Below are 14,859 nucleotides of genomic sequence, written 5' to 3'. Positions count from 1 at the left end.
AGATATTGTGGCACTGAACAATACCCTAGATGAAACGGGCTTTACTGATATACACAGAATACTCCATCCCAAAGAAACTAAACACACATTCTTTTCAAATGTACATGGAACATTTTCAAAGATAGACCACATGATAGGACACAAAACAAGCCTCAACAATTTCAAAAAAATTGAAATCATACCAAGCATTTTCTTGGATCACCAAGGACTGAAGCTAGAAACCAACCCCAAGGAAAAAACCCCCAAACACTCAAAATCATGGAGATTAAATAGCATGCTATTAAACAATGAATGGGTCAAGAATGATATTAGGGAAGAAATCAAAAGGTCTCTGGAAACAAATGAAAACGAACTCACAACAACCCAAAACTTATGGGGCACAGCCAAGGCAGTCCTGAGGGGGAAGTTCATAGTGATACAGGCCTGCCTAAAAAAGTTAGAAACATTTCAAACAAACAACCTAACCCTATATCTACAAGAACTTGAGGAACAACAACAAAGACAGCCCAGAGCAAGCAGAAGGAAGGAAATAACCAAGATCAGAGCAGAATTAAATGACATAGAGACTAAAAGCACAATTCTAAAGATCAATGAATCCAAGAGCTGGTTCTTTGAAAAGATAAACAAAATTGACAAACCTTTAAGCAGACTCATCAAGAAAAAAAAGAGAAAACCCAAATAAACACAATCAGAAATGAAAGAGGAGAGATTACAACAGATACCACAGAAATACAAAGGATTGTAAGAAATTACTACGAAGAACTGTATGCCAAGAAATTTGAAAACCTAGATGAAATGGACAAATTTCTAGAAAAATATAATTTTCCAAAACTCAATGAAAAAGAAGCAGAAAGCCTGAACAAACCAATAACAGCAAAAGAAATTGAAGCAGTAATCAAAAAACTCCCAACACACAAAAGCCCTGGACCAGATGGTTTCACAGGAGAATTCTACAAAGCATTCTAGGAAGAGCTAACCCCTATCCTTCACAGACTATTTCAAAAAATCCAAAAAGATGGAAGACTCCCAAACTCTTTTTATGAGGCCAACATAATCCTAATTCCATAACCAGATAAAGACAAAAGAAAGAAAACTTCAGGCCAATATCACTGATGAACATTGACGCTAAAATCCTCAACAAGATACTGGCAAACCGCATCCAACAGTACATTAAAAAGATCATACACCATGACCAAGTGGGATTCATTCCAGGTATGCAAGGATGGTACAATATTTGAAAATCAGTAAATGTAATACATCACATAAACAAAAGCAAAGACAAAAACCACATGATCATATCAATAGATGCAGAAAAAGCATTTGATAAGGTACAGCACCCATTTATGATAAAAACACTCAGCAAAGTGGGAATAGAGGGAGCATTCCTCAACATAATAAAGGCCATATATGAGAGACCTACAGCCAACTCATTCTCAATGGGCAAAAATTAAAATCTTTTCCACTAAGATCAGGAACAAGACAAGGCTGTCCACTTTCACCACTTCTATTCAATATATTACTGGAAGTTTTAGCCACAGCAATCAGACAAGAAAAAGAAATAAAAGGCCTCCAAATTGGAAAGGAGGAAACAAAACTGTCATTGTTTGCAGATGACATGATAGTGTACCTAGAAAATCCTATAGACTCCACCAAAAAACTGCTTGACCTAATAAATGAATTTGGCAAAACAGCAGGATACAAAGTCAATATCCAGAAATCAAAGGCATTTCTGTACACCAACAATGAAACAGCAGAAGCAGAAATCAAGAAAAAAAATCCCATTTGAAATAGCAAAAAGAAAAAATAAAATACCTAGGAATAAACCTAACCAAAGAGGTAAAAGACCTGTATTCAGAAAACTACATAACACTGAGGAGAGAAATCAAGGAAGACACAAACAAATGGAAACATATACCGTGTTCATGGATTGGAAGAATTAATATAATCAAAATGTCCATACTACCCAAAGCAATTTACACATTCAATGCAATACCCATTAAAGTACCAATAGCTTATTTCACAGACATAGAACAAACACTTCAAAAATTTATATGGAACCATAAATGACCCCAAATAGCTGCTGCAATTTTGAGAAAGAAGAGTAAAGTAGGAGGGATCACAATACCTGACACTAAACTATACTACAAGGCCACTGTAATCAAAACAGCCTGGTACTGGCATAAAAACAGGCACATGGACCAATGGAACAGAACAGAGAGCCCAGAAATAAACCGAAGTCTCTACGGTCAATTAATATTTGACAAAGGAAGCAGCAATATAAAATGGAATAAAAATAGCCTCTTCAACAAATGGTGTTGGGAGAACTGGACAGCTACGTGCAAAAAAATGAAACTCGAGCACCAACTTACACCTTATACAAAAATAAATTCAAGGTGGATAAAAGACTTAAATATAAAACATGACAGCATTAAAGTCCTAGAAGAGAACATAGGCAGGGAAATCTCACATACTTCACACAGAAACTTTTTTACTGACATGTCTCCTAGAGCAAGGGACATAAAGGAAAGAATAAACAAATGGGAGCTCATCAAAATAAACAGCTTTTGCACAGCTAAAGAAAACAGTATCAAAATAAAAAGAGAACCAACTGTATGGGAAAACATATTTGCCAATGATACCTCAGACAAGGGTTTAATCTCCAAAATATATAAAGAACTTACACAACTCCACTCTAAGAAGACAAGTAACCCAATTAAAAAATGGGCAAAGGACTTGAACAGACAATTCTCCAAGGAGGACATACAGAAAATCCAAAGACACATGAAACTATGTTCAATATCGCTAGCTATCTGAGAGATGCAGATTAAAACCACAATGAGATACCACTTCACACCAGTCAGAATGGCCATCATAAACAAAGCAACAAACAACAAGTGTTGGAGAGGTTGTGGAGAAAAGGGGACCCTAGTGCACTGTTGGTGGGACTGCAGACTGGTACAACCACTATGGAAAGCAGTATGGAACTTCCTCAGAAAGCTAAAAATGGATCTGTCTTTTGACCCTGTGATTCCACTGCTGGGACTCTATCCTAAGAACACTGAAACACCAATACAAAAGAACCTTTGCACCCCGATGTTCATAGCAGCACAATTTACAATAGCTAGGTGCTGGAAGCAACCTAGATGCCCATCAGTAAATGAATGGATCAAAAAACTGTGGTACATTTACACAATGGAATTCTATGCAGCAGAAAGAAAGAAGGAGCTCCTACCCTTTGCAACAGCATGGATGGAGCTGGAAAGCATTATGCTAAGCGAAACAAGCCAGGCAGTGAAAGACAAATACCATATGATATCACCTTTAACAGGAACCTAAACAACAAAACAAAGACACAAGCAAAATATAACCAAAGACAGTGAAATAAAGAACAGACTGACAGTGACCAGAAGGGAGAGAAGAGGGAATTTCAGGGGGGAATGGATAGGGTTTACAGGAACAAATTTAAAGGACACATGGACAAAAACTAGGGGTTGGGGGGGGTCATGGGAGGGAAGTAGGGAGGGTTGGGTGGGTGGGCTGGAATGGGAGTAAATGGGAGAAAACTGTACTTGAAGAATGATTAAAATAAAATTAAAAAAATTTCTGTATGTACAATTCTTGTGTGGACTATGAAACCTAATAAAAGTACCATTTCATTTATTTTCCTTATAGATTATTCATCTTTATATTTCCAGTGCCTAGCATAGCTTCTGGGAGATAACATATCCTCAAGAAATGTTTGCTGAATGAATGTGTGAAAGACTGGAAAAAATCACTCTTTTCTTAGATTCCTTAATGCCAATCAAAATATATATGTTATTCACAATGGAAAGCACTTTTAGCTAAAGGAAAAAATAAAAATCTTACACTTTCTCAAAGTGTAGAACAATAAAACATTAAAAAATAAAAGAAGCAAGGATCTCAGGTCACTTCTGGATAACACACATCTTGTACATTTTACATGTACTTTTCAGAATTGTACCTCGTTGGCACTGCTGTAATTAACAGATAATTTATAGAGAAGGCAAGTACCTCATTATCATGATATGCCCATTGGCACAAAAGCATGCCAGGCAGGCACTGTTACACATGACCACTACATCTGCTTGCAGTAGAAAAGATGTCTCGGTGATGTTATGAACATAAAGGCAAGTCTGAGAAGGCAGTGAATAAACTTTGGCTTGTTTTTCTGAGCAGATTATCGTATACTGATGATCTCCTATTTCTTGTGACAGAGAGGGACAGTTCATGACCAGTTTCCTTCTCCAAGATTTCTCATTTTCATCTGCGTTGTTTGGATCCCTCCAAACTTCATATGACGGTTGCATTAGTCCACCAGTTCGATCCATACAGGAGAATGTTAGCACAGCTCCTTTCAATGACAGGAATGTACCTATAAAAACAATTTCATATCATTGGCATGTGAAATTCTTTCTAAAACAGCTGTTATTTATTACAGGCAATAAATATTTTCTATTATGATAATTTATATCTATATATCATAACACTGAGGAAATATACATAAATAAGTAGATTTGTGAGTTTATCAGTTACAATAATTTGGAATTATAGAATGTTAGTTCTAACAGGAGCCTAAGACATCAACTTGTCTAACACTCTCATTATATTAATAAGAAAATGGAGACGCCCAAAGGTGGTGAAATTTGGGTCAGGTTACACAGCAAGTTAGTGACTGAGTTTGGACTAGAACTCAGGTTTCCTGCTTCTTAATCCAGTGTTCCTTCTTTATACTACATAGTTTCCTTTAAAATCCTTTTTTAAAAAGCAAATTTTAGAAAATGCATAGTACTTTTTATCCTCGCCCAAGGACATGCTTACTGATTTTAGAAAGAGGGGAAAGGAGGGAGAGAAATATCAGTGTGAGAGAGAAACATCAATTAGTTGCCTTTCTCACACGCCCTGACCAGGGCCAGAACCTACAACCCAGGCGTGTGCCCTGAGTGGGAACTGAACCTGAGAACTTTCAGTTTATGAGACGATTTTCTAAACAACTGAGCTACACTGGCCAGGGCAAAAAAGAATAATTTTTGCTTATTGAAATAACTTATACTGAAAAAATAATCACACCATCTGATTTCACTTATTTCATAGACTCATTAACTAGAGAATGCTTTTTTTTCTTCTGAAATTGAACACTCAGAATAAATGTCGTGAACTTTTACCAGCTAGAATTCAGGCTGGCAATTTTGATTATATGGAACAAAACAAACAAACTACCTTTGGCTCTTGGGCAGGCTAACCCACCTTTATACTGAAAAGAGATTTACTCATCTGCATTCTCAAAGGTTGAATATCCCTGACAGATTACTACCTATGGGTGATTTTCACCTGTCCCAGAAGACAGGATACTGTAAAGCTTAGCAGGTAACTTGGAATACATTTACCTTTGGACATTTCCAGACTCCCCCTTAAGCAATGCCCTAACAGCTGATATTCTGCCTTTGTCCTTTGACATTATGTAGTGAGAGCAAGAAGGTTAATCAGGCTAATAGGCTGCAAGAGTGTATATGTGACAGAGACACGAAAAAGAAAGGGTGATATATAAAAATACATTCCATTTAGAAAGTACTTTATAACTTGTAGTACTTAAAATTTATCAACTCCAAAATAACATGTTTAGATGATTTCTCATCTTATTTTAAAACCAGAATTTGTGGCCTGCGGATGTTTTGCAAGGTAACTGAAGAGGATAAGAGAGCAGAGGTTTAGGCACTTCAGTCTGAGGATCAAGGCAGAAAGAAGCCAGCTCTCCCAACCTCCCATGAAGAAAAAATAATGCCAATAGCCATGATGAATTATTTAATTAGAATTAATCTAGAATTGACCCTTCTATAAAACCACATTTCCGTAACTACCTGCCAAGAGAAAACTTTTCTAAGTATATCTCAGCATCCTCAATTTAGAGATAGACTAAAGTAGGTTAAAGAGACAAGAAACTTACATTTTTAATCCATTTTACTTATACCTGACACTTACAAGCTATCAGTATCAAAACAACAATTTCTTAATAAGCTGCTCTTGCCAAAACAGCTACTTTGTTTCCTAATTTGTGGTGAAAAAGGCTTTGTTTATATTTTGTTTATTAGGTTTTTACAGGGTGTTAAGTTTTCCCAACAATGTGTTATTGATCTTGATGACTCTGCCTTTATTCTTTACTAACTTAAAAAAAAAACTTAAGCAAGTCCAAATTACAATCTCTATTTTTCAGAATTATACTTCATCACAAAGTAAGCTTAAATTTAAGGGCATCTATAAAATCCTAACAATTCAGTCTATAGTAAATAATTGACCACACAATTCATTAGGATTTTCCTCTTAAAGGAAGTCTCACAGGCTAGAAGTGTACCTGACTCTAGCTTTCCAAATAATCAACCTTCCCTACTACATACAACCTTCATTTACTCAACAAGTATTTGCTGAGAACTAACTGTATGTTCTAGCTCTGCTTTAGGCACAACTATATAACAGTGAATAAAAAAAGACAACCCCCTACCTTAATAGAACATACTTTCTATGATAGAGACAGACAATATATATGATAAACATATATGTGTATATATGAGATATTAAGATAATATATGAGATAATATATAATATGTATATATTATACATAAGCTATATATATTAAGTAGTAATAAGTACTAAAGAAAAAATAAAGCAGAAAAGGTATAAGAACTCTTGGGAAAGGATGTGATTAAATTTTAAATAGGGTAGAAGGTGTTATTGACTAAATGTTTATCTGTCTCTCTCCCCAAATTCATATATCAAAGGCTTAACTGCCAGTGTGGATGCATTTGGAGATGGGGCTTCTAAGGAAATAATTAAGGTTAAATGATGGCATAAGGGTAGGGACCTGATGTGAAAGAATTAGTGTCCTTAAAAGAAGAGATACAAGAGAGCTCTCTTTTCCTCCCTGTGGGAACCCAGGTGAAAGGCCATATGAGCACAATGAGAAGGAAGCCATCTGCAACTCTAGAACAGAGCTCTCCCCAGATACCAGCAGTGCTGGCACATTGATTTGGGACTTCTAGTCTCCACAAGTGTGAGAAAATACAATAAATTCTGTTGTTTAAGCACCTAGTCTGTGGTCTTGTATTACGGGAGCCTGAGCGGACTAATACAGAAGAGAAGGCACCATACTGTGGGAATTAGGCAGCACGGGAAACCAGCACAAAATGCTGATATTCTGGCTACTGTGATTATCCTTCATCTTTGACATAAGAGTCTCATGTTTTCTATCAGCAGCAATGAAACTGGTAACCTAACTTTGTCTTGCAAGTTTAGTACAATCTAAAACATTTTATAGATCTTGACTTTCTAGAGCAGTGAAGGGCAGACTCATAGGAAATAAGAACAGAGAGATAATATGGAGCCAGGTCACATAGGTTCTTGTGGGACACAGTAAAGACTTAGACTTTTACTGAATTTGAGATGGCAACACTTTGAGAGTAGAGTGATATAACCTAATTTTCATTTAATGGGATCACTCTTCCTGCTGGGCATATCCTATGGGGAATCGGGGTTGGAAGAAGGGAGAGCAGTTAAGAGGTTAGCACAATAATCCAGATGAGAAATGGAGAGAGGCTTGCTCCAAACAGTTTGGTAACAGGTGGTGAGAAATGATTATAATCATTTATAATCTGAGTAGATTATAAAGGTCAAACCAACAGAATTTGCTAATAACTTGGACTTAGAGTGGGAAAGAAACATAGTGATTAAGGGTGATCCTGTTTTTGACTTGAGAAATCAGAATAATGGAATTGCCATAAATAAATACTGTGGGAAAGACTATGGGAGAAAGAAAAGTATATCAGAAACTCAGTCTTGGATATATTGAATTTAAGATGCTTATTAAGTATCCATTGGATGTCAACTAACTGGATATTTATGTCAGGAATTTGGGGATAGGTCCATCTATAAATGGAAATATATGACCCATCAGATTATAAATGGCATTAAAAGTCATGAGGCTGGCTAATTTCATCTAGGACAGGGTGTCAAACTCATTTTCACCAGGGGCCACATTAGCCTCATGGTTGCCTTCAAAGGGCCAAATGTAATTTTAGGACTGTATAAATGTAACTACTCCTTAACTAGGGGCAAGGAGCTTGGAGTTGCCGCTGGGTAGAAACAAGGTGTAGGCTGGATAAAACAAGGTGGGGGGCCGGATTTGGCCCATGGGCCTTGTGTTTGCCACCTGTGATCTAGGGCTTAAATATAAATAGAAAATAGAGCCCTGGCTGGTGTGGTTCAGTGGATTGAGTGCTGGCCTGGGAATCAAAGGGTTGCTGGTTCAATCCCAGTCAGGGCACATGCCTGGTTTGTGGGTTAGGTTCCCCAGTAGGAGGTGCATGAAAGGCAGTCACATATTGATGTTTTTCTTCTCTCTTTCCCCTCTCCTTTGTCTAAAAATAAATAAATAAAAATATAAAAAAATAAACAAATATTCCTAAAAAGCTCAGATATCTATAAAAGGAACAAAAAGGTTTGACAACAAAAACAGAAAATAGAAAAGGTTCAAAGATTGTCTTTGGGCAATCTGGTATTTTAAGCTAGTGAACTGAGGAGGAAACAGCAAAGAGGACTAAGATAGAATGGCTGAAAATGCAGGAAGAAAACTAGGTAAATAAAGTGTTCTGGAGTCCAAGTGCAGTATTTAAAGGTAGGGACAATGCTTAATTGTATATTATGTTGTTGATATGCCAAGATACTACCTGAGAATTGACCACTGGATTTAGCAATATGGTTAGTGATAACCTAGAGATTTTTGTTGATTGGTATGGGAGAAATATGGATCACAATGAACTCAAAACACAATGGGAGAATAAGATTAGAAATAGTGGTTATAACAACCATTGCAAGGAATTTTGCATTGAAGATAAAGCAGTGATTAAAGATAAAAATGGGGCATTATAGGAGAATAGATTTAAGAGAGGGTTTTTCTCTTTTAATGCGGGAAGTAACAGCATGTTTGTAAGCTGATCTAATAGAAATACTTATTATAATTATATTATACAGTTATGTATAATAATATAAATAATATAATTCTAAAAAGAAAAAAATTGCTGGACTGATTTTCTTGAGTAGGTAAAGGGAGCAGAATCTAGTGTACATGAATAGAAGATGACCTAGTTAGGAGCTTACATAGTTTAGTCATAATAATAGGAAAGAATGTAGAGACCATGGAGATATAGACAGGTTGGTAGATGTGGCGGTGGCAGCTGTTGAAATTCTTATCTGACTCTTTTAGTTTTCTCAGTGAAAGAGGACACATCATTATTAGCTGAGACTGAAAACAGCAGAGGAGGTACTGGAGAATTGAGGAGAATGGAGAAAATTGCAATGGTTGTTCAAGAGGAGACAGAACGAGATCACTAAAGTATGGCTTTAGCAACACAGGAGCCCACTTAAGGTTATTGATGATTTATTTCAAAATGAGGCTATTGGCATGGTTATATATTTTCTCCAGCCATAGTCAGCTACATAGGTATAGAAATAAAGTAGGTAGAATTAAATGTATCTTGATTAAGCTAAAATGCATACGCTGTTACAGGGTAAGCCAAGAGGGGGGACCCCCAAATGGGCAATTGAAATAGGGTCCAGAACTCAAGGTGTCCAGGAGATTTTAAGATGTCTTCACCCCTTCCCACACAGGTGTGAGTTGGGGGAAGGGACACATGGAGCAAAGAACATGCAGGGCTGTTTTGTACAGCAACAGCCTTACAGCTAATCCATGGCATGGTCATTTAACATACCTATAGCCTTTGGCTGGTCGCTTAGATATGCTAAATAGCTATAGCCATGCTCTGGGCCAGGGGGATGGAAAGGGACCCCCCAAGATGTGACTGGGGGGCAGGTCCCCCAAGTTACAGCACCTGCATGGGAGCTCGGAGAAGACTGGCTCCATGACATGGGGCCCACACCTGCCCAGACCCACGATGGCAACCAGAAAAGTTGGAAAGGACAGCAGATTGAGGGCAAGTGTGGGAGGAGTTGGAAATGGGGCTGCAGAGGAAGGTTGGCACGGGGATTTAAACCCAGACACAGCAGCCATCGAGGGGAGAACCTCGCGGTTTTGGCTGAGTGGGGACTCCCATGGCCCTGGGGGAGAGAGGACCATGTGGCTGGAGTGGTGGAGAGAGGACCACATGTCTTTGCCAGAGTGGGGACCCCTGCAGCATTAGTAGGGGGAACCACCACCTGGCTTTAGCAGAGATCCCAGCGACACGGCTGATGGTGCTGGGAACCCAGGGAGGTCTCCCAGCCAAGATGGATTACTGGGAAGAACTGGGGGCTGCCTGAGCCAAGGACTTCTATTTCCTTTCCTGAGATATGGTACCCCAGACTGGGCAAAGGGGGAAGGAAGGACTTTGTATGTTTGTGGGTGTTTTAAGGGACTTTAGGATTTTGATGAAGACATTAGGTCACTACTTTAAGTTTGTATAGCATTAAATAAACATTTCCTTTCCTTTTCACGAATCTCTGGCATTGAGAGACATCTTTCTTTTAAAAAAAATATTTTATTTATTTATTTTTAGGGAGGGAGAGAGAGAGAGAGAGAGAGAGAGAGAGAGAGAGAGAGAGAGAGAGAGAAACATCAATGTGCGGTTGCTGGGGGTTATGGCCTGCAACCCAGGAATGTACCCTGGCTGGGAATCGAACCTGGGACACTTAGGTTCCCAGCCCGCGCTCAATCCACTGAGCTATGCCAGCCAGGGCGAGAGACATCTTTCCTTTAGACAGTGGACATAAAGGACCTGGGGGTTTCTTTCGGTAATAGTATATCGTCCCAGTCCCCTCTTGTTGTTCTGTAACAATGCAATATTGTGACTTTATGTGTTTTGTCTTTATCACCTGTTCTGGCACAGAGCTCCTAAAACCCTTGGAATTTTCTGATGAGAGCAACACCATTGTCTTTTGTTATGTTAAAGAGGTGATCTTTGGCCCTCACATTAGGATGGGGTCTAATTGCCAGGGGAACCAACCACGTGCTTAGAGGGTTGGCTGAAAGAGAGGGACCAGAGATTGGGTTGTCATCAGTGGCTGAAGATTTAATTAATTATTCCTGGAATGAAGCCTACATAAAATCCCCAAAGGAGGGGTTTTGGAGACCTTCCTGGCTGGTGAAAAGGTCTCTTCCTGGCGGGGAGAGAGCATGAGAACTCTGTGTCCTTCCCAAATACTTTATCCTCTGCATCTCTTCTATCTGGGTGTTCATCTAGATCCTTTTGCAATAAACTGGAAACAGTAAGTAAACAGGTTTTTTGAGTTCTGTGAGCCACTGTAGCAAATTAATCAAACCCAAGGAGGGGGTCATGGCCTCACATTTACAGCTGAAGCACAGGTAGTAACAACCTTGATTTGCTACTGGTCTCTGAAGGGGGTCTGGGGGACAGTCTTGTGGGACTGAGCCCTTAACCTGTGGGATCTGATGCCATCTCCAGTATCAGAATTGAGTTAAATTGTAGGGCACCCAGCCAGTGTTGCAGAGAATTTCTTTTTGTGGCAAAACAACAACAACAACAAAAACCAAAACACCTTCCAGTGTTAAGTAGTGTTGTCAGTGCAGCAGTGTGAAAATAAAAGGTAACAGTGTGACATATAGGAGAGACACAGAAAGAGGAAGAACTGGGTTTTTCCCTATACAAGAGGTAAGAACTGTAGGTTTTTTCACCCTAGTCTGTGAAGTTGCACTAGTATGGTCAGCATCACCTGGGAGCTCATTAAAAATTCAAATCCTTAGATCCCAGCCCAGGACTATTTAATTGAATTAGAAACTTCTAGGGTAGCACCTAATAATCTGTGCTGTAACAAACCCTTCAAGTGACTCCGATTCAGACTACAGTGATTGCTATCAGAATGGATAATGCCGAGGCTTTCCCACTTTAAAATCTAATGATTTAGTGCATTTCAAATTTCCATATCATTGATTAAAATTTGTTCTCAAGAGAATCAAGATAAATTTATGTGAAAAGATTCCTTAAAGAAATGGGGGTTTTTTTGTTAAGGGGTTTTTGATTACTGATTCAATCTCTTTATTAGATACAGGTCTGTTCAGAGTTGCTATTTCTTCATGATTCAGTTTTAGTAGGTTGTATGTTTCTAGGAATTTATTCATTTCTTCTAGGTTATCCAACAATGGCTTATCTTTCATTTCTGATTTTATTTGAGTCTTCTCTCATTTCCTCTAAGTCTAGCTAAAGCTTTGTCAATTTGGTTATCTTTTCAAAAAACCAATTCTTAATTTCACTAAAAGGTAGGCTAAGGACTAAGAGAATTGTGCATATTTTCTTAAAAATTAGAAATGTAGTGTAGGGTCAGTGGACATGGCCCTTCCACCTCCAATGACAGAGGGCTGGTCACATGGCCACTGTCCAGAAGGGATGTGTATTGTTTTGGGAGTGGGTTGTAACTCCCTCCTTATCTTCTTTTAGGAGTGACTTCTTGTCCTGTGACTGCTTCCTGACCTTTTACACACTGAGGTAATGTAGTTTAGAGTCACATGTAGGACATGTGCTTCCTTTGTCTGGGACCCCCTCATAATGAGCCTCAGACTGGAGGAGGTGCCATCTCTATCACACTGACCAGCTGCCTTTGGTGCACTCCCCTGTTATGTGAGTAATAAATGGCATGTCCACATCAGCTAGTCCACGGGTGGTTTTTCTGGAATATCATGAACATGTAAGCAGCTCCCCAGTTTGGGTTTGGGGCTCTTCTGCTACATGTAATAAAAGATATTTTTTCATATGGTATTTGTCTTTCACCGCCTGGCTTATTTCACTTAGCATAATGCTATCCATATCTATCCATGCCTAATCAACAAAACAAAACAAACAAGCAAGCAAAATATAACCAGAGTCATTAAAATAAAGAACAAACCGACAATAACCAGAGGGGAAGTGGGAGGGGATAATTGAGGGGAAAGAGGGAAGGGTTTTCAGGAACATGTACATAGGACACATGGACAAAACCAAAGGGGGATAAAAATCAAGGTTGGGAAGTAGGGATGGCTGGAGTGTGGGGGAGGGTTGGGAAGAAAATGCAGACAACTGTATTTGAACAACAATTAAAAAAAGGTAAAGAAAATAAATAAATAAATAAAAGTTCTAAAAAAATGAAAGTGGCCTTTCTCATTGAAAAAAAAGATGAGAGTTTAAAAATATAATTTTTCAACTTTTGCATTCGGGTTTACTTTCGTGCTTTTCAGGAACTTATTTCCCAAGGCATTGTGTAGGTTGGCAGTTCCATAGTTTACTACCATAGAAATGGTTGTGCTATTTTACCCTAAAGGAAAGCTGCAACATGACAATGTTGAAATAGTATATGATTTATAAAGTTCTCTATTACATAGAATACTTATAATCTTTGCTGTAGATAAGTACAAATTCATGTTTTACAATACTTTAAATTTAAAAAAACCGATGAATGAATAAGTAAAAACTCTTACCACTTGGCAATACCATGACTGGCTCTGTGAATCTTTGTTCATCTGCTGAAGGTAGGTTCAGGGAGATGATCAACACCATTCCCAGGCTAGTTCCGACAAACAAACAAGGGGAGATGGTAGAGTCATTTTTTCGAGCAAAGGACTCCATGAAGTATAGTGCTGTAATTGCTTCTTTAGAATCTTTGTCAATACTGGAGATGCTAGAGCTTCTAGAACGATTATAGGAATTTTCTCGGCTTTCTATGGAGATTTAAAAAACAAAAATAAAATGTTAGTGTATTTCCAGAAAAAGCAAAGTGAGACTTGATACAAGAAAACCAAAATTATGAGGGACAAGCAGAATTGTGAGTCTTCGTTAACTGATCTGTAAGGCAGCTTATCCAGTTCACCAAGTATTTTGAAAATGAAGAGACTAAAGTCCAGAAGTGTCAACCTAAAACTTAAGCAGGCCTGGGACTAAAACGTGACTCTCCAGGTCACCATATTTTTCTCTCTACATTACCTCACAAGTTTAGTTGAAATTCTCTAATCTGGAAAAAAAATTAGATAGTTCAAGTTACAAGAATTTCTGGTATCATTTTAATTATGCTTCCCTCTATCTTTCAACTGTTGGAGGTACAGTATTCCTAATGATTTCTTGGCAATTTCTACTTACTGACAACATTGTGGTTACTAACGTCAAGTCATAAATGTTCTATGGCAAATACATTCCTCTAATGCAGTTTTTGGTTTTGCTGAATCTGGAGTAATTACAGTTGTAAAAAATGAACTGTTTACCAAGGCCAAAGAGCAAACATTATCTTCCTGAAGCAGTTTCAAGCTGCCTACCTTGAGTCCAAATTCAGTCCTAACTGCATAGGGCCAAATACGGAGCTGTAGACAATGCCATCCCTTTGATAGTGGTAATCTTTCTGAGAGGGCTTCAGACCACTTAAAGGAAATGGGAAGGTTTCAGGTTCTCCTGCTCATCAACACTTACACAATATACTCCCTCCAACAAGCATAAATTGAGCACCTCATTTAAATGGTATTAGGAAGGTTGTACTCTTCTGAGAAACTCCAAGTACATGTTTCTCATATTCTTCTTTCTACTGCCTTCACTCTCCTTTCTCTCTTTATAGGTATAAGTGTGACACATTTTAATTAAAAAAGACTAAATATAAATTCCTCAGACTACCCTTTTCCTAGAAAACAAAATACAGTATTTCTAATTTCCTCCTTCTATCCTTGAGCAAGTTACAGACATAATTGTTTGTAATAGAATTTAGATAAGAGAATAAGCTTGGATATAATCTAAATATTTTGTAGATTTAGAGAGAGATACATAGAGTTAAGTAATTTTCCCAGAACACAGCACAAGTTAGAGGCAGAAATATCTAAAATGCTAAATT

General features: G+C 38.0%; 1 protein-coding gene across 4 annotated transcripts in view; it reads right to left on the bottom strand.

Moving 5' to 3' along the window:
• Positions 1 to 14,859, bottom strand: part of STXBP5L (syntaxin binding protein 5L) — a 346,905-nt gene that overhangs the window by 18,459 nt on the left and 313,587 nt on the right. For all 4 annotated transcript variants that reach the window (XM_045851924.1, XM_045851926.1, XM_045851925.1 and 1 more), the window contains 2 exons: positions 13,469 to 13,708; positions 4,033 to 4,393 (listed from right to left, as the gene is read on the bottom strand). In XM_045851924.1, coding sequence (XP_045707880.1) covers positions 4,033 to 4,393; positions 13,469 to 13,708 — 601 coding nt within the window. The remainder of the gene's footprint in view (positions 1 to 4,032; positions 4,394 to 13,468; positions 13,709 to 14,859) is intronic.

This window comes from Phyllostomus hastatus, unplaced genomic scaffold (genome assembly GCF_019186645.2).
Source record: "Phyllostomus hastatus isolate PE091 unplaced genomic scaffold, TTU_PhHast_1.1 phas_contig_86, whole genome shotgun sequence".
Taxonomy (NCBI): domain Eukaryota; kingdom Metazoa; phylum Chordata; class Mammalia; order Chiroptera; family Phyllostomidae; genus Phyllostomus; species Phyllostomus hastatus.
The sequence above is the reverse complement of the archived record's forward strand: the minus strand, read 5'-3'. Positions and strand labels throughout refer to the sequence as shown.